Source organism: Neovison vison, chromosome 1, assembly GCF_020171115.1.
Source record: "Neovison vison isolate M4711 chromosome 1, ASM_NN_V1, whole genome shotgun sequence".
In the NCBI taxonomy this organism is placed as follows: domain Eukaryota; kingdom Metazoa; phylum Chordata; class Mammalia; order Carnivora; family Mustelidae; genus Neogale; species Neogale vison.
In genome coordinates, this window is record NC_058091.1 from 253,848,207 (window position 1) to 253,872,312 (window position 24,106).

At 48.8% G+C, this 24,106-nt stretch overlaps 1 protein-coding gene across 1 annotated transcript in view; it reads right to left on the reverse strand.

The window, feature by feature from the left end:
* Positions 1 to 4,937: 4,937 nt before the first annotated feature.
* Positions 4,938 to 24,106, reverse strand: part of NSG2 (neuronal vesicle trafficking associated 2) — a 54,230-nt gene continuing 35,061 nt past the window's right edge. The window contains exons 4-5 of the mRNA XM_044229353.1: positions 8,876 to 8,986; positions 4,938 to 6,775 (exon numbers count right to left, since the gene is read on the reverse strand). Coding sequence (XP_044085288.1) covers positions 6,584 to 6,775; positions 8,876 to 8,986 — 303 coding nt within the window. The 3' untranslated portion in view covers positions 4,938 to 6,583. The remainder of the gene's footprint in view (positions 6,776 to 8,875; positions 8,987 to 24,106) is intronic.

Sequence of the window (24,106 nt, forward strand, 5' to 3'; positions counted from 1 at the left end):
TCACCTGTACTAGAGACAAATAAGTTCAGTAAACATATGGTAGATAACGGAGTCATATTTTCCACTGTCAGAGACAGAAGTTACAAGCAAGCAAAGAAGGGATGCAAGCATGAAACTTTTGGTTTTGCACTGGAAACAGAGGTATCAAAATAAATTCCTGTCTGTTGGATTTTTATAGATGGACAGAAGATAAGTAGATGGTAGATAGATGACAGATAGACAGACAAAAAGAGACAGAGGTAGAGATAAAAATATGAGTACATATACATTTATAGCTTCCTAACTATGCCCACTGAGAGGGTCTGGCAGCAATGACATCTTTCTAGAAATACACACACCTAACACCCAGATCTTGGTTTCTAAATACCATTCCTCAAAAGGGAACCAGGACTCCTTGGAAGCATGGTTGATTCCAGGTCTGGTAAAGGGAATACAAGATGGGCCTGGGACATGCTATGGTGCCAGAAAATAAGGAAGTGCCCCCAATTCCACCCCAAAAGTGAAATGTGTAAAAGAACACAGGAGCTAACCCGAAAGCACTTCCAATGACAAAAGCGGAAACAATTTGAGCAACCGAATAAATAATGATAGTATTTGATTATAAGTATAAACAAATATACTATTATATACTATATTAAGATATAGTCCGTACTAATACAAATGATTGAATCAGCAAATAAATGAGAAGGGACAACCTTTCTTTACTAAAGAACCCAATTATTAAATGTAGAAGAAATGGGGAAAATAGAAAATGACTATTAGAACACTACCGTTAATAATTGCTACAGGCAAGATCTACTGATGAATGCTGAAATTAGTCTGTGCAAGTTTAAGGAGAAACAGGGTATTTATACATTTTCAAAGTATCTATCCCAAACTTTTACTAATTACAAAGGGAAAAATAGTAACATTGCAATGGAGAAGTAACATTGCAATACCACTTGACATGAAGCTCAGGGTTAACATCAGTGTTATGCCCCTTCTGACCTGAGGCTCTAAGAATAGCAGTCACATCTGGGCAATTCTTCCTGAAAAGCCATATTCTCAATGTAACTGTGGAAAACATCTGACAAACCCACAACAAGGGACAATCTTCCAAACATCTGACCTGCCCTCTTCCTAAGTGTCAAGGTTGTGAAAGACAAGGAAAGACCAAGGACCTGCCACAAATCGAAGGAGACTAAGGAGATAACCAAATGCAATGTGCGATCCCGGAACAGATCCTGGAACAGAAAAAGAATTTCAGTAGAAAATTGGTGAAATCAGAATAAAGCCTGTAGTTCAGTCCTATTTAAAAAATACATGTAAAGAGTTTGATCAAAATGGCCTAAATGAATGTTATCATTTAAAAATGATATATTTGTAAAAAAATAAAAATGATGTATCTGTGTGACTAAATTTACAAATGAAAACCTGTTGGAAGACATGAGGAGAATGGGGACACGTGGTCTGTGTTAGGGCACCTGTGGCGACGAGGTAAGGGATGCCTGGAACAAAAAGGGTGGGGCCCACGGGCTTCCTAAGGGCAGGTGGTTGGTGACCACTTTCTGGGTCATGGGCACGTCACAGCGCTGCCTTATTTTAAACCACAGCCATCCTGTGAGGGGAGGGTTTTTGTTTTTGTTTTGTTTTTAAATAAATAATTCCAATTGACAAATGAGGAAACGGAGTCTGAGGAAGGGAGTTGTTCAAGATATGGTGGCTATAATTTGTTGAATACCACCCATAGGTAAATCTTTAAGTATTATTTCTTCGAATTCTGGCAAAAAAAAAAAAAGGTAGGTACAATTATTGTCCCCATTTTAAATACAGAGAGGCTGAAGCTAGGAGGGGGAAATGGAGTTAGCTGAGGCCCCAGGTCCAGGAAGGACAGCACAGGGAGGCTGTGCCCCTCCCAGGGACTCTGTTTCCCCTTCTGTCCCCCACACCCAGCCCAGCACTCACCTGGGGCCTCAAACTGAAATATAAACTACATCAATTCAGTCCACAGCCTATGGACATCCGTCCCTTGGAAGGATACAGAGAGGCAGAGACAGAGAAAGACAAAGACAGAGAGACGAGAGAGAGACAGAGAGTGTCCAGAGACGGCAAGACCGCCTTTGAGTACAACTTTGACTAATGAACTCTGGGTCTGGGTTCTCAGAAGCAGATCATCGCTGACGAAAGGACAGAATCCGATAAAACCCCCACTGTGCCAGATTTGAGGCTGATCTATGGGGAATGACATTGATGTTGCCATAGAAACCAGTCTTTTCCCCTCAACCGTTCAGGAGCACTATTTTTCTAAAGAGGCGGTGATGTGTGCTTCTTGGAAAAATGATCAGGGATTTATTTTCTTCTTCTTCTTCTTTCTCTTCCTCCACATGACTCCCCAGTCAGATTAGAACGCCATGTCGGGGTGAGGGGAGCAGAAGAAATTGATCAACAGCAGTTCCAGCAGGTAGTTTTTCGATTTTCCAAGAAGAATGTACATCTCTCTAAAGAACCCCGGGCCTGATTGACTGCTGGGATTGCCATCACAGCCTCTCCCTGAGGTGCAGCAATGGTCTCTTCAGGCCTCTGCTTCCCCTCCCCCCAGCCTGGCCGGGGAGCTGCAGGGCAGGCAGCAGCTGCATTCTGGGCGTGTGATCTCTGCATCCAGCTCTGGTTTGGAGGGGACCTCCCAGAGCCTGTGTGAGGAGCAGCTCTGGGCCTGTCTCCTCCACACTTCTGTCATGCTGGTCCCCTTACCTGGGAGTGCTGTCTGCTTTGTGGTGTCTTCTCTCCACCCTTCTGAATTCCCTCCATCAAAAACACAAGCCGTCCTTCAAGGTCCAGTTCTAAGGCTCACAGCCACCCTGTCACGCCCTCCCCTCCACATCTCCTGCACACTTTCTGTCTGTCTTCTCTCCCCGTCAACTGAAAGCCTTTCAAGAGAGCAGTCCCCCGTGTCGGTGAGTAGGTTAAAAAGCGTGCAAAAGCCACAGACTGAACTTTTCCCATGAACCAAGGTGCTGTTTATGTCATGATTTCCCCCGACTCTCCTTCAGCCAGCGGTGCCCCTGCAAAACCCCATTCCCCAAAAACCAGAGCAGTTTTCCCCGACCAAACCCTCTCTGGTTAAACTCTTCTAGAACTAATCACCCACTCCTTGGGTCTTATGAGAAGAGTTAGTATCCTTTTTTTTTTTTTTCTGCTGAGAAAGGTATGACTCCACCACACATAGCATACGGCCCGGGGTTGCCCCTAAAAACAGAAGTATCTGTCGCCCAACACCTAGTCCCGTCTCCCTCCTTTCCAGTCACATACCCATAGCCTTTTCCTTCCACAGAAAAGATGGCTTTGGTTTATTTTTTGAGGCAATGGAGTGGCAAATCCATTTATGACAGAATGTTTGAACATGTGTTCATTAAGTCTTTAGTTGACTTTGTGTAATTGAAAAAAATAGTGGGTGTTTACACGTTGGCCATATGGATCAGCCTGCCTCCACGAGCGGGCTGCCCGCCCAGATCCCTGCCCTGGCTTCAACCTGCTCTGAAGAGAGGCTGAATTCCGGGGCTCCGTGGGTGCGGGTAAGATTGTCTCACACCAGCACTCAGCAGCGTGGGCTGCCCCAAAGGGCAGGAGCCCCGCTAGCTTCCTTCTTCCCACCAGGTGTGCATGAATGGCCCCAGTCCTCAGTGTAGCAATGAACTTGTAGCCTCAGCCTCCAGCTCTGCCCAGAGTCAATCCCAGCCTTTCCCTCAAACATCCTGTCATCGGGGTTTGAGAAGGGCTGTGAACGCAAACCATAAGCTACCAAGCAAAATGCAGGGGTGAGCAGTTACTGCTGAATGGCTCTGTGGTTAGAACACTAGTCCTAAAACCTGTGGGTCGGGAGCGTGGCTCAGCCACTTCCCAACCACGTGACCTTGGGCAGGCGGCCACACTGCTCCGTGCCTCCATTCCTCCATGCCGAAGTGGGGGTGAGGATGACAGTGTGCCGACAGTGACGTTGATGATGAGGGTGCTTACCTCATGGAGCTGATGGAGGGTTATATGACCCATGTAGTACCTGGCACAGAGCAAGGGGCATTCACGTGTTTGCTATTCTTTTTTGGGCCGGGTTGGAGAGGGTGGTGGTCACGGGGGATCCAAATCACAATCCCAAGATCAAGAGTTGCATGTTCTACCGACTGAGCCAGCCGGGCATCCCGCATGTTTGCTATTCTTAATATTAACCATTGATACTGAGTTTTGGCTGAGAGTGAACTAGTTTGCTTTTATGGTAACAATGACTTGACTTTTGGGGGGAATGAACTATAACCATGACAAGGTGGCTCAGGGTCTTAGAGAAGAAGGCTGGGGGGGGGCGGGGCAAAGGAACTTCCAAAGGACCTTCCCAAAGGACCTGGGTCCAAATCCCAGTTCATCTGCTATGGCCCTAGGGCACCTCTCCATCCTTCTGAGCCTCAGTCTCCTTATCTGTGAAATGGGAGTCAATAATGACCCCCTGCCATGGTTATAATAAACCTCAAAGCTACTTATGAAGAGGACCCCACTGATGACTCATCGCCTTCCTCCTCAAGCTATTGGCTAACAGCCAATTGTGTCACACCGGTAGCATCCTCAGACTCTTCTTTGCCAGCATCTGTGTCCATGTCCAACTCCATCTCCAGATGTCAGGGTGGTGACTATGCCTTGTTCATCACTGAATGCTCCGTGCCCAGCACAGCCTGGCCCTCCATGGGTGCTCAGCAGATACTCAGGGGGACATGGCCTTGTGGCCAGGTGTATCATTTCTGGGACCACCTGCCTGAAGATGGAGGTCCCCCCATAGCCCACTTCCAGCCGCAGCCTCCCAAGACACTCTGCCCCCAGAGCCCACTCTCACCTCGGGGACAGATTTCTGACCCCGGCAGCTTCCCACCAAGCTCACTGAGCAAAAGGTGAGGAAGGTTGCAAAGGAAGGTCAAGAATTTCGGACACATCTATCTTTATTTGTTTCCTGTCAGAAAAGCTCAAGAATTACACCAAAAAATACTTAGCCTCTGCTACCTACTGACAAAAATACACCACAAACTTATAAAGCGCTCAGCGGTTTTGCTAGGGACAATTTGTTATTCCGCTTCGGATGACAAATGAATTTACAGGTGACTCGAGGTGATGGGGTGGGAGGAGGAAAGTCAGATGATAGCGTTTGGCAGGATAGTTTGAGCTATGCTAGTCTTATTACCCAGCTGTTGTGTACAAGGATTTCGGCAACATAGCAAGCCAGGAGAGAATGTGTGTTATCCGGGCTGTCGGGCTTCATGAGGAAACAGTACTACATCTCAAATAACCAACTCTCCCAGCCAGTTCTGTCCATGCAAGCCTGGAGCCACATCTCGCGGGGGGGGGGGGGGCGCTCCCAGAAACCTTTGCCGGAGAACCATGTGGGAGTGCCTGATGAAGGGGGGGTGGCATCCCACCACAGCGAGAGGCCTGGTTAATGCCAGACGCTACTCCCTAGTCAGCTTCTAGAACTAGATCGGGGACTTCGGGTGCTTGTCAGACGGCTGTCAGTCCAACAGGTGGGCAAAAGATGGTCACATTTTTCAGCTTCCTTTATGGGTGATTTGGCATTGTTGCAGATCCAGTCTTAAAGTCTCCCTAGCTGTTACCTGAGGTTCCTGGCTATGACCCTTATCACTACTCCTCCATGGCTATTAGCACTTTGGGAAACACCAAGCAAACAAGACTTTTAAAATGTGGTGCCTGTGCTTCTCGCTTGGCCACATGCAATACGCCTGTCCCGTGCCTTGCTTTGTCCTGCGGCCTCTTCTTCCTTCTCCCCATCCTACCCTTCTGTCTCTTAAACATAGGCAGTACCCGGTGTTGATCTAGACACGCAAGAGAAAGACCGAGAAAGTCTGCCTGCTGCTCAGCATTTGACTGCACCTGTTCCTCCCCAGGCCACAGGGGCTGGCCCAAGCCCTAGCTCAGATTCCCGTATGGTGATCTGGGCTGACTTAGCAAAATGCACCCATAGTGGGTGCTCTTGACTTTAGGTTTTGTGAATCCCAGACCTAACAATGCCGAAATCAGCCCTCTTCTCCAACGAGGCCAGTCCGGACTGCCCATCTTCCCCTCCTGCAGAGCCGAGGCTAACAACGTAGCCCCAGCCTGCATCGCTCACATTTCCTGTACCTTCCAAACCCCCCACGGAGGCTACAGCTTCTCAGCGAAGAAGCCCGGAGTCTGTGCTCTTCACGGCCTGCCAACATCTTCCCATTGCAGCCAGTTTAGTCCTTCTTTGTTCACTTTGTTTCCTTTTCTGTTTTTAAATTTTCCTAACAAGTAATAAGCAGTGGCTTCGAAAATATCTTACATGGGAACAGTCAACACGAAACATGCCTTTGTACATAATCCTGACTTGGGGACGAATCAACAATACCAAAGGACAAAAAGAAATATCAATTCAGACAACTCCAGTGCACGATAATTTCGGTGAGATCCCCCCCACCCACCCCAGCCCCGCCCCCGCCCCCATATCCCAGGAGTACAGTGGTGTCTTGTAACTGGAGCTTGGCTTAGCCATCAGGGGACCCCCGCTGGGCCCCCCATTCTGGCTGGGGGTGGGCCTCTAATGGCCCTGGGTCTTGGGCGGCTTGGGCTCATGGATGACAGCAGCCGCCGACAGCCACGGCCCGATGGCCCGAGCGGTGCTCTGCTTGGCCACACTGTAGTGGCTGATGACTGTGTAGAAGCGGCTTCTGGAGTTGGGGTCCTGGGATGAGTAGTAAGCATCCAGGGAGGCCGGGATGCAGCGCTTGTGCTGAGGACGAGAGAGACAGAGTCAGGGGGAGCTCAGCGGACTGCTTCTAACCCACCCTGCCCCATGGCCACTCCGTCTGGGGGCTTCAGCCACAAGAGGCTCTGAACCAGAGGGTAGGGGATGTCACCTGGCCTGGGCCTGGCCCTCGGCGCTCTTTCCCCAACATCATCACCATTACCGCCTCAAAGCTGCTGCCTGCTCGAAACCAGAAAAGATAAACCCGAGGCTAGACTGGTGGTTGCTAGAGGCGGGGGGTGTGGGGGTGAAGATGGTGGAAGTGGTTAAAAGGCACAGACTTCCAGAGGTAAAATAAATAAGCTCTGGGGATGTCATGGACAATGGTGACTGTAGTTAAGAACACTGTATTGTATATTTAAATGTTGCTAAGAGAGTTGATCTTAAGAATTCTTATCATAAGAAAAAAAAATTTTTTTGTAACCATGTGGTGATGGATGTTACCTAGACTTAGATTTAAACATATATGCAAATAATCAAATCATCACATTGATTCTTGAAACTAACATGTTATATGTCAATTATCCCTCCATTTACAAAAAAGAGAGAAAGAAACCTGAGGTTGATACTAATCCACGGTCCTCGGCTCAGTGACTATGAGGCCGTAGAGCACTCCTGACCTCCCATCCCTTCCACCCCCCCAGACCTCTTGATCCAGCTCATTCACCTCCAGCTGCTTCTCTGGGCCATTGCTGCAGCCTATGGCTATCTGTTTTTGTTTTAGGTTTTTTTGTTGTTTTTTTAAATTTGTAACTCCTCAGATCAAAATCTTTGGTTCCCAACAAACATTGATAGAATTGTCTATATGCGTTATCCTACAACATACATCAAATGGTCACAAAATAACATGAATATTATGCCCGACAGTTAGAATGTTGAATCAACTTTCAGATTCCTCTTTCTATATCCTTAGAATATATTCTACTGTGGGTGAACTGTCAATGCACTCTGCTCATTTATTTTCTTTGTACGTCGACATCCCCAAATTGATACAGAGCTAGGTTCTTTGTCAAGCTTGTTTTTAATTTTCAGGAATGACTTGTGGTTATTTACTTTCTAGATATGCCAGACATTTACAGATACCAAGGACAAATGGATAGCGAGAGGTCTCCAGAGAAGCCCTGCTCTTCTTCCCTATCTCCCCTACTATTTTCCTTCCTCCCCCACCCCCACTGAGTATCAATTTTCCTAGTTTTTTCATTGATCCTTCTAGAATTTTTCCTGAGAATAGAAACAAATATCCCTCCCCCTCCGAGCCCTTTCTTCACACAAAGGCAGCGGTTTTTTCCTCTTCATTATTAACCTGGAGGATAATCCAGGCCTGGTTCTAAAGACCTTCCTCACCCATTTTCACAGCTGCCCAGAAATCCCTTGTGTGAACACATCATCATCCATTCAGCTGTCCCCTCTTGAGAGTTGTTGCTTCTTTGAGAACCTCAGCTTTTAACTATCAGGAATGGAGTCTGAGGAAGCCACATACAGAACTGAAGGATGCGTGTTTCCAAGACACAACAGCCCCCATTTGACTCCCTCACTTGACAATGTAATGTGCTGATTTGGAAAACTCTCTTATCCAAACGTTCTTCCCCTGTTTCCTCATATGCAAAATGGGGGCAATAAAACCTTTTTTTCAGAATGCGTGTACAGCTTGGTTGAGATAATGTTTATGAAAATATCTAGAGAAGGCTGTGACTTTTAATAGGTGCTCAGTAAATGAACCACTCCTGCCACAGGAACTGGGAATCGGACATCAAACCAGGAAGACAGGTGCCAAGGCAGAGCTTTCTGGATGGACCAGCCCCCCTCGGGTGGAAGCGAGCTCTCCCTGACCGCTGACCTCCAGCCTGAAGCGGGACCCCCTCCTACTTCAGACTGTGGAGAGCAACATCTGGGAGGAAGAACTTTACTGCCTACTGGAAAGAAACGAAATCCTTCATGAAACCGCTTGCCAGACACATACCACATTCTCAATAGTCCGCAGGGATGTTGCCCGAGTTTGGAGGCCAGAGAAAAGAAGACATTGATAAACCCTCTAATTGAGGTTGGCGGTTAGCTGGGGCCACTCACCTGCCAGAAGCCCCTTACCTTATAGACAAATCCCTCTGGGCAGCTGTGGTCATAGGTGAAGGCTTTGTAAACCACCAGGAACACGATGCAGGCGAGGAAAGCAAGGGCCAGGCTGACGAGAATGGTGACCTAGGAGGGAAACAACGCTGACAGTCATCCAGCCTCGGCCCTACCTGCCTTCAGCCCTGCACACAGGCAGCCTTCGAATCCTGGAGCTGGTGGGCAACACGGTGTGTCAGAAAGAGCAGCAGCAGCCTGCAGCCCGAAGACTGGCTCTGCCTCGCTCTGTCCCTTACTCATGGTATGACCTGGAACAAACCACCTGTACTCTTTGGGCCTCAGTTTCCCTCTTCTACTAGATTCTTTCTGAAGTTCCTTCTTGGCCCCAAGGTGTGATTTCCCCCCTCATTTACTTTTCCTGGTTTTGTTTTTCACGTTTTCTGTTAAGTGTGTTTGTGCTCAGGTGCACAGCCTGAAGCAGGGGGTTGAAGGAATGTGTTCGGGGGGCATCACTAATCCACCTGTCACTTCCAGTGCTTCTGTCCTCCATCACCACCGCCCTCCTCAGCACTACTGGAGTCCAACCTCAGATACACCTGCCCCTTTCACCTCCACTGGGACATGCAGTATGCACCTTAGAAACATCAACTGAACTAATCCCCTGCTCCTCGCTGTCCCACATCTGTTCCGCCTACATTTTCCTCCAAGTCCACCTTTATAGTCACTCAGGCCAAACATCTTAGAGTCATCCTTTTTTTAAAAAAAAAATTATTTTTGTTTATTTGAGAGAGGGAGAGAGAGCAGGCTGGAGTAGGGGGAGAGGAAGACAGAGAGGGAGAAGCAGGCTCTTCTGAGCAAGGACCCGATGCAGAACTCGACCCCAGGACCCTGGGATCATGACCTGAGTGGAAGGTAGAGGCTTAACCTTCTGAGCGACCCAGGCACCCCTTGGAAGTCATCTTCAACTCTTTTTCCCATATTCTACATCTAGGCCTCCACAGAAGCTATGGTTTCTGTCTTTGAAAATATCCCAGAGTCTGACGGCTTCTGACCTCCCGGTTGTCTCCAGCCCAGCCGAGTCACCGGCACCTCTCACCTGCTGTCCCCAAGCAGCTTCTGACTAGCAACCTTCTTGCCCTCTATGATGCGGTGCCTGCAGCAACCAGGGAGGTCCTTTCAACATCTAAGTCAGGGCATGTCTCTTGCCTGCTCAGAAGCATCTAATGGTCTCCAAACTGCTCACAGTGAAAGCCCAGCTCCTAACCATTACCCGCAAGCAAACTTTAAAAAAAATAATACAAGACTCAACAGACAGGATTCACCAGAAAGGAGTAGATGGTTAATTTCAAAGGCGTGTCCAGGCTTGCACCGGCCCCATCCCACTCCCCGTGTACGAGGAGGTATGGTAATCCCCATAGCGTGGGGTACCTAGTGTTACACGCAGATTTTTTTTCATGCTATTTTTGAAAAGCAGGTAGCTGTTTGAGACAGTTGGCCCAGAAACATGGCAGAATTCTCCTCGTGGAGAGAAGGTTTCTTTTATTTCAGAAGAAAAATAAAATCAACCCTGGGTGTCCACATCCCATCTCCTTCCCACCCCAGGTTGTGGTTTATAAGGACCAGAAAACACAGAAGTTTATGTTGCTCCAAATGAACAGAGTTGTTTGCTGGCAGCTTTAAATACTGGGTGGGAGGCATTTGAAAAGGACAAGAAGAAGATGGAAATGGGTGGTGTCCATCCAAACGTGATGGGCAGATCCCCTCCATTAGAAATACCTTGTGTCATGTGTATGAAGTTTTAGGACAGTCTGCTATTATGATAGAAGAAAATATATATTTGGGTCTTGTTCCAAATTCCTGGCACAGATTTCCTAAAACCCTTATAATTTCCTAAATAATAGGAGCACTAGAAGCATCTTTTGCTCTAATATTTGGGTTTTGTGCCCGGCTCCTGAAATAGCCCAGATCCATAAAGACGAAAGAAGCGTTTTTTATTATTCATAATGAGCCCCTTCCAACCATACTTGAGTTTACGTTAATAATGTGACTTTCAGAAAGCCTCTAAGGAGGGGCGCCAGTCGCAGGGGCTGGGAAGCCTGTCATGGGATTAGAGGGTTGGAGCTTTCCACCCCACCCCCTCACCCACAGGGAGGGGAGAGATTGAGTTCAATCACTAATGACCAGTGATTTCATCAATCATGCCTATGTAATGAAGCCTCCATAAAAATCTTAACTGAAGGGATTTAGAGAGTTTCCAGATTGGTGAACAAGAACATGTCCATATGCCAGGAGTGTGGCTTACCTCATTATGCTACACGGGGACAGAAGCCCCAGTGCCCAGGACCTGTCCACACTTCTCCCTGCGTATCCCCTCAGGGTGCTGTTCATTTGTATCTTTTGTAATAAATCAGTAAGACTAAGTAAAGCACTTTCCTGAGTTCTATGAGCTGTTCTAGCAAACTATTAAAACTGAGGGGGAGGGGCAGGAATCGCCAGTGACTGGCCAGTTGGTCAGGAGCACATATGCAGCCGGGACTTGCGACTGGCATCTGAATTGGGGCAGCCTGTGGGACGGACCCCTTCCCTGTGAGGTGTGAGCTAGCTCCAGCAGCTAGTGTCAGGGGTGAGCTAAATTATAGAACATCTAGTCACCATCCATTGAGAATTGGAGAATTACCTGATGCAGGGAAAACCTTGCACTTTTGATATCGTAAGTATTGTGGAAGGATGGAGAAAAAAGCAGTTTTTCCTTTCAGATGGCGACACGCAATATTCACATCTAAACTCCTGTCAGCACAGTGGGCTGTCCGCCCCCTTCATTTGCACACCAAATCCTCAGCTGCAGTCTGTTGCACACGCACCAGCCTCCTGCCCAAGATTGGGGTGCGGGTAGGGTGGGGTGAGACAGTGCAGAGACGGGACTGGAATCACCCAGGTAGGATGTGGAGAGAGTTGGAGATGTCAGTGGAGGCTGGAAGCTGGAGCAGGAGATGACCCACATATGCCTACACCCAGTATTTGATTAGTACAGGAAAGGGGACCACCACAGCCCACAGCCTAATGCTAAGGACCTAGGAATACCAGTCAGTAAATGTTTGGAGTATAGATGTAAAGAATTGTAAATGCCCAGATTTCCCCATAACAAAGGGCAGAAACAATACAAATGTCCATGGACTAATAAATGAGTCAACACACTGTCCAGCCATATAATAGAATATTATTTATCTGTGAAAAGGAACGAAGTACTAGTAGATACTACAAAGGCCGAGGGACCCTGCAAAAATGCTAAGTGGAAGACGCCAGACATAGAAGGCCACATATTATATGACTCCATTTATGGAAACATCCAGAATAGGTCAGTTCTTAGAGAGAATGCAGAGTGGTGGTTGCCAGGGGCTGAGGGTAAGGGGAAGGAGAACAGAGTTTCCTTTTGGGGCAAGGGCAATGTTCTGGAACTAGGTAGAAGTAGTACTTGCACAATGTTGTGAATGCAATAAATGGCACTCAAGTTTTCACTTTAGTTAATTTGATATGTGAATATTATCTGCATTTTTTAAAAAATGCCCAGAACCCAGGTTGATTCTTTCCATCAAAAGGACCTTGAAGTCCTGCTGGCATGCCCTCCCCAGAGCCGTGCATAGGACCGAGACACAGACACACTTACAGGTGCAGCCGCAGACAAAGGATGACTGCAGAACTCATGTGTGCCAAGGAGAGAACAGAGACCCGCAGCCCCCAGTCTGCTACTACCGCCAGCCTCGTACAGGGTCCAGGGAAGCCCCCCAGAGAGCCCCCATTCTAATGTGATCTGACGAAGCAGAGACCCAGTCTCTGGGCTGACCCAGCATGGGCGTCCCCAGGAAAGCAGCGATTGGTGAAGAGGCGGCGGCCCTGGGAGCCAGGGCAGGGCCCAGTACACCTGTCCATGGGACACATTCCCTTTCGGGAGCAGTGGGGGGGGGCGCTTCCCTTCCTAACAGCTCTGAGTTAAGCCCTGTTAAGCCCCCACTGAGGAGGGGTAGGGTCTGATCCACCTCAGTGCTCCCAGAGCTTGATAGGTAAGCCCAGTAAATGTTTCTGGAACAAAGAAAGGGAGAGAGGAAGGGAAGGAGACAGGGAGGGAGGGAAGATTCTGTAGGATTCAATGCTGATGCCAAGATTGCTACTTCCCAGTGGATTCTCATTTACTGGGTCAGGGATGGTAGGTCCGGGGCATGGGCAGTCTTATGAACTCTCCGGGTGATTGTAACATCCAACAAAAGACGAGGACCTCTACTCAAGGATGACTAGGCATGAGTGGTTCTCAAGCTGGCTACACATTCTTAGAGTCACCTGGACAGCATTTTAAACAATCCTAATGCTCTGGACCTGCCCCAGACCCACTACAGCAGAACCTCCGATGGTAGGGTCCAAGCACCAAGGTGGCTGTCATGTGCCCACAGGGTTGAGAAGACTGTGACACATAGACGGTGAGCAGGGTGCCCTGTACCACTGCCAGAGACCAGAGTCCGGTGCTGAGAGGGGTGCTGGGAGTGCAGCCACTGAGGGATTTTGCTGAGCCAAGCTAAAGAGACCAGGAATGAGGCTGAACAAAGGCCATTTCAAGGGAAGGAGGCTTTGTCTCCCTGTCCTGAAACTTGATGACTTCTGCAGCTAGAGGCCAGTCATTCCCTAAGACCCCGTGAAGGTCAGAGAATACAGGGCTGTGAGACAAGCCTAGGCCCTCCCTGGAGCCTCATGGCCTATAGGGTGAGGGGGAGCTGGACAGATGGATATGGGTACATGCTCACCAGGGATAACACCGTGACTGAGGGTATCGGCTCAGGGGACTTCTGGGCCTAAGGTCAGTAGGGGACCACAGAATGTCTCCTGGGGGAGGTAATGTTGGAAGTGACTTCGGGGAAGAAAACAGAATAGGGAAGGAAGAAGGTTCTGGGCAGAGAAGTCATGTCTGCCGTGGACAGGAAGCTGGGGCTGTTCTGGAAACATCATCTGGTTTGACATGGCTGGCCCAGAGGCTTTGAGTGAGGGAGAGAGAGGTCTGGGGAAATGGGCAGGTGGCAAGGAAAGACCAGGCTACAACTTGGACTTTATCTCCAAGGGAAACAGGGAGCCCCTGAAGGTTTTAAGGAGGGAAGTGACGGGATACAAACTCTGTTTTGAAGAGATGTCTTGGAGGCAAGGTGGAGGCAGGTTTGCAGGGGTATGGCTGGAGGGAGAGAGGCCAGTGGGGAGGCTGAGGCACCAGGGCGTGCCCCAAATGCAGAGGCTGGACATGGGGCCATGAGGGTGGAAGGGGTGCATGGTTTGAGAAGAGCCTAGGAGGTGAGCGGGGTGATGTGAGAGGGGAGGAGCAAGCGGCTGACCCTGGGGATGACAGGGGACTTTTGGGCTGGTCTGGATTCTAGTGCACAGCTTTGGTTGTTGGAAGGGTCCCCAGAGAGGACCCCAGTGAGAAGCTCCCACTTCCCGCAAAGAGCGCCTTACATGGGGAAGCTTGTCTGCACATCCATAATGACAGACTCAGTTTGCATAACCTCAGAGAGGTCCTACGACCCTCGGCTTCTCTTCCTGATGTAACAACATGGAACTAGAAATAAATCCCATGCTAGGTTCGGGTTTCCTAAGAGGTGCAGTCCTCCCTGCTAGGCATGGTCCCCGCTCCCCGTCTCCAGGCGTCTCCTACCCCCAATACGTTCATCCACGCAACCACTCAGCACGGACTGATGAAGAGCCTATCACAAGCCAGATGCTGCCTGACAGTCGTCACCTCAGGACCTTATGGCAGAGACAGGGTCAGACGCAGAACAAGCACGTCATCAAGAAATAATTCTAAACCAAGTCCCATGTGGTATCTGGAATGGCACATAGCAGGGATAGGGTGGTCCGGGGAGCCCCGCATAAGAAGACTCTGGCCAGTGCCATCCAGGATGAGGCACCAGCCCAGAGACCCACTAAGGGAGTAGCTGGGTCCTAGGGGTCTGGAAGGAGCAGGGGAGCTGAGACTGGGGACAAGGGGAGAGAACACTGAGACAAGATGCCACAGGGCTTTGAGACCAAGGTCACCTTTGTCCTGCTCAGGAGAGCGACTTCCCACAACATCGATCCCGTATTTCAGGTAATGTCCTGCTCAGCCTGGCCTGTCTCTGCCACCTCCAGCCATGCAGGCCGCCATTCCCTGGCTCGCATGGTCCCCTCCAGACACACACAGCCCACTGAGCCCTCCTGCACTCGTGCATCTCAACCTGGAATTCCCATGTGTCCTCCCTCATTACAGAGAATGATCCTCAGCCTTCTGGTCCAGCCTGCTATGCCTCCCCTGCCTGGCCCTGTACCAGGACCTGCGCTGGCCACCTGAAGGCATTCTTTCTGTTGTGGTGACCTCTTCATACCCCTGAACCCTCCCTTCCCCAGGGAGTGCCTTGGGCAGTGAGGGTTTCTCATCACCTACTCCGTGCCTGGCACCATGACTCCCACAGAGGAGCATGTACTCCCAAAGCCCCAACCCCTCTGGAAGACTGCCATTTTTCTCAACATATGTTCCTCTTATGCACCCTTTCCTCTCTAAGTGATCTTTTAGACATGCTTCAAAACCCAGCTCACAGCATGTTGCCTTCCCTGGCGAGGCTTCCCTTGCCTACTTGTGCTCTCATCACGCTTTCTTTCCTCCACCACTTAGCACTTGGCCCCATACCAGGATTCTTCATCCTGTCATGTGTGTCATGGGACAGGGGCCGTATCTCGTTTGCCTCTGTGGTCCCAGCTTCTGCTCATGGGCTGGTACTGGGTAGAGGGGATGCTAATGCAAATTCCACATTCCCTACTTCTCACCCCCTTTCTCTTCTTTGGCACAAAGCACTACTAGTAGCGAGTTTTCAGGGCCCTTCATAACTGTTTCACTGCCTTGCAGGTTGACTGGATAAAATCACTGCATAAAGTCATCTGAGAAGTTCGTCTGACACTGGAAGAATTATTAGTTGCCTCTGGAGTGAACTCCTGGTCTGTCTCCTGTGGACATCAAAGATGAGAGCTTCTCTCTGATGGCTGGGAGGAGTGGGCCCTGCCATTCTGGGCACTGCCCATGAAGTCCTATGCAGCAGCGGTGACCCCATTCCAAAAGGGCTCTCAGCCTGCGTCTGCCTCCGATGAGCTGTGTGACTTTGGGCAGGATGCTTCACCTCTCTGAGCCCATTTCCTTATCTGTTAAATGGGGGCAAAACTCCCACCCTACAGGACTGCTGTGAGGATTCATTGAGATATTGTCTGCGAAAGTGCCCGGTGTTGTCCTGGTGCACAGGCTCAGCCAATAGTAGCCGTCATTTACTGACTGTTCCGGAACGTACAGAGTACTGTGTCCAGCACATTTTACGTATCATCTTTTTTAAATCTTTCATGGGAAACCTGTAAACCCAGTTATGACCCCCATTTTATAGCTGTGCAAACAAAAGTGTAGAGACACCGAGTAGCCTGCCCAGGCTTCCTGGTAGTCGAGGCAGCAGAGCTTGAAGGGAACTTTGGAATATCTGATTCCAAAGTTCTCCACCCTGACCACTACCTTAAGCAGAATTTTGGTAAACATTTCTCTGTGCTGCTGCTGCCTTTGCTTGCAATAATGCAATGAAAGAAGACAATCTGTACTATTAACTTATTCAAGGGAGTATGTCACCTGGATGTGGAAATCCCAGGTGTTAGGAAGACAGAGAGAAAAACAAAAGCCTCCTGCTGTCTGCCGAGCCAAGGCACTGATCTAGGACCCTCATTATGGCAAGAAATGTGAATTTCATTCACATTCGTGTACTGCAGCCTTGTGGCATCACAGTGCCCAGGAAATAAGCCTTTTTATGAAGAATGCAAACCCTGGAAACCTCAAAGCAATCGAACCACTCGCATCGAGGAAATTAAACTTTGTGGGAAGATAAAAACAGAAACCCTCACTCACACACACACACAGACACACAGACATTCATCTTTTGTATGTGACAGCTGGAACCTCCAGAGACAGAATTAGGCCACCCGGTGCCTTGCTCCTGGCTCGGTCCCAAAGATCCTGACAATAGGGCTTGAGTGGCAAGTGCAAGGGGATGGCAAATTCTCCATAAACCCTGCCTCAATGACATCCTGCTTTTGCTGGCCCTGGCCCTAGCACCAAGCATTTAATAGAGTAGAGCTTTCGAGCTCTAGAACGAAAACCCAGCTCCATCACTAACTTGCTATGTGACCTGGGTGAGCTGCTTGGCCTTTGGAATCCCTGACCTATCTCTAAAATGAGGGAGACACGGATGGCTACTAAGACAGAACGTGACAATGCATGAAGCCTTCAGGCTAGGCCCCGCCCGTGGTAACAACCTTAGTTGGCACCTATGGAGCACATTCATGGGTCACATCACTTCATGTCCTTGAAATTCCATGTGGAAGGTACTGACCATGTGCCCATTTTACAGATGGCCATGATTTGACATGTATGAAGGCCAAGTGATGATTTAAGCTCAGGTCTAACTCAGAAATACAGCTGCCTCACCATATGTTACCCTGCTGATAGATCTATAGCTGTGTTAGAGTTTATTTTTATCCAGAGTGCGCTGCACCATTATAATAAGAACAACATTGGAAATCCAAGAGGAAAACACCCATTACAATCCTGCCATCGTTTCGAGTCTGTTTTTACACACTTTCTATTTATTCTTATCCATGTGCATCCCCGCATAAATTCTGATTCCTTCCGCTTCTTCCCATTTTACCCATTCGTGGCCCATCCAGCTCTCTACGATCACAGAGAAAGTATCCCCGCATACCAAGTCTGGCCCCTCTCAGCCCCGGACAGACCTCCACTTTACCATCTGCCAATGGCTCAGAGTCATTACACTGATGTACACAAAAATGTCACGAGGTGCGACTAAGATGAATAATGCAAAAGGCCAAAGTGCCACATAAAGGTGAAAGTGCTGAACTATTACTGCTCGTGGCCATCGTTGTTATTGTTAGAATTGTGCATCCTCAGAGCTGAGTTTGGTCCAGCTGTTTCTGCAGCACAAGGACCATCGGGTATTAGACTGTGTTGCCATCTCCAGTGACCTGTGCTCCTGGACGGACAGCTCCTCAAGAGCAGCGCTGTCTAACTTTAGGCTTCCAAGGGCCTGAGGGTCCCACCAGTGATTCTTACTAATGAGACAGAAAGGGGGATAATGGGGATAAACTTTTCTTTGGCTTCTCCTGCCTTCCCCTCCCCATCCATCTCCCCGTTATCTCTGCTGGCCTCCAAAGGGATATTCTTAAATTATTCCCCAGCACACTTCATGGGAGCACCTGCAGGTCCCATCTCGGCCCATGGCAGGGCTGACCTCATGCCCAGACACAGTGTGACGATGATTTTGAGCACCAGGACTGTCTGAGGACACTGAGCTGATGTAGGGGCCCAGAACTTAGGGTCCTTCAGACTTCTCTGACACCCAGAAACCAGCATTTCCATATAAGTCCAACAAACTATAGTTAGATCAAGGCAGAGACCAAAACTCTTTGCCTGGCCTCCAAGAGAAGAGAGCAAGGAGCTCACATCCTTGACTGACAGATACTCGGCCCTTTACAAATATTAGCTGACTCAGTCCTATCCAGTATCCCAGAAAGTGGGTATAGTTGCTATTCCTGCTTTCTAGACAATGAACCTGAAGATTGCAGGTAGGTACTAGGTAAGTTGCCAGAGTTTTCCAGCCCATCAGTAGTGGAGCAAGACCTAGAAGCCAGATCTGTTTGGATCCAAAACACATTGTCTTTCCTCAGCACTGTACTGTCTTCATCATCTGGCCTCTGTTGACCTTTCCCAGGAACCCTCTGCTGACCTTGCCCCAGAAACCCTCACTCACACACACACGCACACACACTCACACAGACCAACATACTGACACATGTAGACACACACACACAGACACACATGGAAACCTATGCACCAACACACAGACATACAAAGACAGACAGACAGACACACACACACACACACACACACACACACACGCACACACACACAGTCGCTTTCTCTCTCATTAGTTCCTGAAAGTTTTAGGCTTCCTGCTACTGACATGCCTTTCCACTGCCTTTCCCCTGAACACACAGGAAGCTTTCCTAGACCTTTCCCTCAGGAGTGAGGCCACTCTGAAGCCTCCAGGTGCTGAGTTCTAGGCATGGTCACTTAGCACTCTGTGTTGTCACAACTTCTTGCCCCATCAGCCTACCCCACTAGACCAGGGGCCATGCCTCTGTGACCTGCCTTAGTTCTTGTTCTGGTCCTGCCACAGAGAACACAGGAGGGATCTGTGAAGGACTCACACCCGTTTGCTTCAGCTACACCTGGAGCCGGCCCGAGCAGAGTAGGACAGGTCTCGTCCAGCCAGGGGGCCCTCCATGCCCCTCACAGCCACAGTCAGAGGCACACAGCCGTCTCCCCGCATCCCAGCCAACCCTTGTCTAGACTCAGCCTGCAGCCCCATCTCCATGGAGACGCTGGCCCTGCAGCCCAAATAGCAGTTCCATTAAGCTACTTTCATTCCTCAATCCCCTTTCTTGGAAGAAGAGTTGATTTTAAAAAGAGAGAGAGAGAGAATCGGGTCAGCAGAATTGGTTTGGAAAATTAGAAGTCACCCTTCATGTTCCAATGCATGGCACCCCTAGGAATGCCGGTGGGGATTCAGAGGCAGATAAACCACCCCACGTCTTCTTATAAACCTTGCAAGGTTGAGAAACCAGGCCTACCACAGTGCCACAGTGGCCCCACAGCAGAGGGTCCTGGGACAGGAAGCAGCTGTGTTTGGGGGAGGCGTCATTTCAGCTCCTCTCCTCAATTTGCTGCCTTTGTCCATGAGAAGGAAGGAATCTGTACCCGCATCTTCTACCTCCTCTCCCCTCCCACCCCACACAGACTCATAGACACACAGACATGTGCGCCCTCCCCACTTGGAGGAGTTTTGGGAAAGAGATGCCCCAAAAGAGTCAAAGCCCCAAGTCTGAGACCTCTACCTCTGGAAGGTCTACTTGCAAGGCAGGCACTTGGCTGGTGCCTGGGAACTGACTCGTTTCAGAACCAGTAAGAGTAGGCCCACTGTGCCTATCCTACACAGAGAGCATGGGTGATGCTGACCACCTGACTTCCTTCTGGGAGTCTGTAATATGGGTACATGCAGGGGACGGGGTGCCTACGTGACCAGATTCCAGTAAGAACCCTGGGAGTTGCCTGGTAGATGCCATTCCCTGCATGTCACAACTCGTTGCTGGAGGAGCTACGTCCAGCGTGACTGAGCAGAGGAGACTGGAAGTCTGTGCCTTACTGGGTCCTTTCTCCTTTGCTGACTGTGCCTTGTCTCCTTTTCACTGTAATTAAGCATAGTGCTGAGTACAGCTCTACACTGGGTCCTGGGAGTCCTGCTTGTGAATCACCAGCCTGGGGGATGGTCTTAGGGACCTCCAGTACAGCTCTCCTCACTGTCCCCCTTTCTGGTTCCCCTAAAGGAGAAGCACTGTGGACCTCATTTCTCAGAGCTTGGCAGGAATGCCCATGCTTTACTATGGACCTCATGCCTTAAAGACAGACACCGGGTTCCAGGCTCCTGCCTCTCCAGCTCAGGCCCCCTGAACATTGCTTCTTTACTTCTTGCCTCGTGGATCAGGATGGGGTAAAGGTCTTCTTCTTCCTGACCAGGAGGAGCCTGTTCCATCTCTTTTTGAGTTTATACCTCCTCTCCTTGTGGCCTCTTGACCCAGGTCATCACTGGGTGAGCCTGACCTTAGGATTTGACCTTGGGATTTAGGAACAAACACACTCTCTCCTATCTTCCAGCTCTCGTGTTCCTCCCTCTGGTGGTGGCAATTGTGCTTCTGATGGCCCTTTTCTCAAAATGCAGTACAAGCTCCCTCCTTGGGGTGAGGGTGCACAGGCCAAGATGAGAAGCCAGAGACTGTCCAAGACCTCCCACCCATAGCCTCAAGCCCACTTTGCTCACAGAAGAAGCTGTCTCTCAGGAGGTCGGCTCTCTCCAGGGGTACTTTGTCTCCTTCCCTACAGACGTCCTTGGCAGGGAGCCTCAGAAGAAAAGAGTGGAAGGATTCTGGCACTGAAATATTTGTCTTCCCAGCTCTTGGGGAAGTACACATGTGGGTATGTAAGCTGACTCCACAGTCACATGGCCCAGTCAGGATGCTCCCCAGTTTCACATTTAGGTCACACTAGGAGCTGAGTCTATCCTCGAGACCCAAATATTCCCAAGTCAGCCAAGGAGGTTTTAGTGTGGCCTCAGGAGGAACACTTTACCATCAGTCTGTTCCATCCTGATAAAGAGGGAGAAAAGCAGTGGTGGTCCCATTTAGATTTCCCAGGCCTCAGCTTTCTCATCTGGAAATTGGGATCATAATAACTACTTCGAAGCACCAGGGTGAGGATAAAATGAGATCACTGTGCGGAAATACTGAGCCCAATGCCTGGGCTCAAAATAAAGATGTGTCCAGGTTTAAAATCTGATTTCCTTTGACTGTCCCACAGTTTCATGTTTTGAATGATTTTTTTTTTCCCATGCCAAACAAACAGCATTCATTGAATATTAATGGATTCACTCTCCTATTTTAGGTTCCTTGAACTCAAGGACATACCTGTGAATGAGAGATTATCAGAATGACCAAAACAAAGACCCCTGATGTCTTCATGGGTCTGTTCGGCCTAATCAGAAGGAAAAGAATTGTTTGGGTTTTATGAACTATCCAGACAATACTGAAGATAGCCATCACTAGTGTCCCCATCACTAGTGGTAGGGGCCACCCGGAGGCCCGTGCAGACTCAAAACAGACATCCCTCTCCACTTCCAGCTCCTCCCCTGCTTTCTGCATGGCTTTGGGCAAGTTCTATGACATCTCTAAGCCTCAGGTTCTCTGCCTAAAGATGGGAGTGATTCCCTAGCTCCCAGGAGCACTTAAAGTACCATGCGATCATACAGATCACCAGCCCAGCTTTGCTCTGCAGCAGTGCATATTCAGTGGAGGGCAGAACAATTTCTGTCATATTACCTCTGGGGTAGAAATGCTAACCCTGGAGGGGCAGGAGAGGTCTGGAGAATAAGCGCATGTTTTGTTCACTCCCATGCTCTGTTTAATTCCTTCACTGGAATCAGTTCCTGGAGAGGGAGTTGGCTGGGCTTCGGGGCCATGCTTCCATATCCAAGATGATTTCATTGGAAAGGTTTAAGATGGGCAGTAAGAGTATTTAAATACAGTTGGCTGTTTTGACTTTATTTCTTCTTGATAACTTTTTAAAACCAACCCTACATGGTAGGTCTTCTCAGTTTTCCTGTTTTATAAATGAGGAACATAAGACCGGAAGAAGGTAAATCGCTAGCCTAGGTAAACTCAAATAATGAATTAAGAAGCAGAATTTGAACCCAGGTTGATTCCAGAGGCTTTGTGTACCTTCCACTCACACTACTTCCTCTGGAGTGGCCGCTAGTAGCGTGGAAGACAAAGGTTCTCTCCATCCCTAAACCAAAAAGATGGAATTATTACATTGTTAGATCAGCTCCCTGTGGAAGCCCCCAAAAACCCATTAAAGAAGTCTATTCTCTAGGGCCCCAAATGAATCCCGCTCAGTAAATTGCCTTTTGAAAGAAAAAGGAAACATCTGTGGCCCCAAACTTTATATGAACAATGATTCGAGACTCTCTTTCAGAACCCAGGAAAGGAAATTCCCCCACAGAAGGAGGAGTGTGCCCAAATGTCGACCCAGCTCAAGCCAGGAATTCATTAATAACTGTGGGAGGCTTGGAAAAGAAAAAGCACAATTTAAACTGGAACATTCCAAAGCAGTAACTTATTTCTCAATGTAATTTGCTATTGGCATAATCATCAGAAAGAAGAAATGAGGGTCTGGCGGCGCAGCTTATGTGGGAGACAAATCTCTGGCCTCCCAAAGTATTTTGCATTTCAGAAGTTCAAACCATTGTTTGTTTTGGACCAGAGTATGTTAAGACGGTGATGTTTTTATAGGATGGAGAGGCTGAGGCCCTACTTCACAAGATTGTGTCTTTCTAAGCTGATAAATACAAATGTAGAAGGGAGACATAAACAAATGCAACTTGATCTAAACGATGTATCAAGGGGCAGGGAGTCAACGTTTCCTAGTCTCCCACTAGGTGTGAGCACAGAACAGACAAGCAACATAAATGAGGGAAGAGGGCAAGGGCACTGGAGGGAACACATCCCACCAGGGACAGCAGCTGCTCGGCCCCAGGAAAGTGGCATCAAGGACAGGAAGGAGGGCCTATCACAGCTGATCTTCTGCTTTTTCAAGAAAAGACAGAGGTCCTGAACTTTAAGTGAAATTTCCCAGTGTTCAAATTGGGGGCAGCAGACACAAAACTGTTTTCTTTTATTATGCATTTTTAATGTGCCCTTATAAAATTAGTCTTTTAAATCTTATTTTACAGGAAATAAGGTTCCAAAAAGTCACTGGTTCAGGGTCAGATAGCAGCAAAGGCTGAAATCAGGACTTGTTCCCAATTAGTCCTATGAAGGAAAAGACTGATTACTGCACAGGACAGGTGGGGGGGTTGATTCAAGGGGTCCGGAGCATGTGTCCACACAAAACCTCTCCAGAGAGGCCCAGCACCTTCTACCCCAGGGAAGGAAGGGAATTTGCAGGTGTGGATAAGAAGGACCTAACATTTATCAAGCATCTGCTGTGAGCCAGGCACAGGGTTTTGCACCCATTGTTTGATCGAGTCCACACAACTGTTTGATGAAGTTGTTATTGTCCCTGTCTTATTGAGGTCAAGCTAGGGCACTTCCCAGCGTCCCACAGCAAGGCTAGGTCAAGGCCTTCTAACATTTGCTCAGCACACCTGGGCCTTCTTCCTGCTTGGGCTGCTGAACAAGGGGAGCCCTGGAGCTTTTCCTGCAACCTTGTCACTCACCTGCATTTTGTAAGTATGGTCCAGACAAGGAGACCCTCGCAAATCTTGCCAGGGCTCTTGGGCACCTGGGGAAGCTCAGTAAATTAAGATGTCACACAAACCTTGCTGTTTCCACAAGGAGTGATTGCAACTACAAATCTGTCCCAACATGCAGGCAAATGGGCTTTGGGCGGATAGGACACGATGTTGATCTACTGCTGCCCTGATCACGATTTTAATTTATTATGAAGAAAACAAAAGGCTTCCAAAGGATCAGGGTGCAAGGGGCATAGCAATTCAGTTTTGGCTTTGCAGGGACTGGGATGCAGGGGTT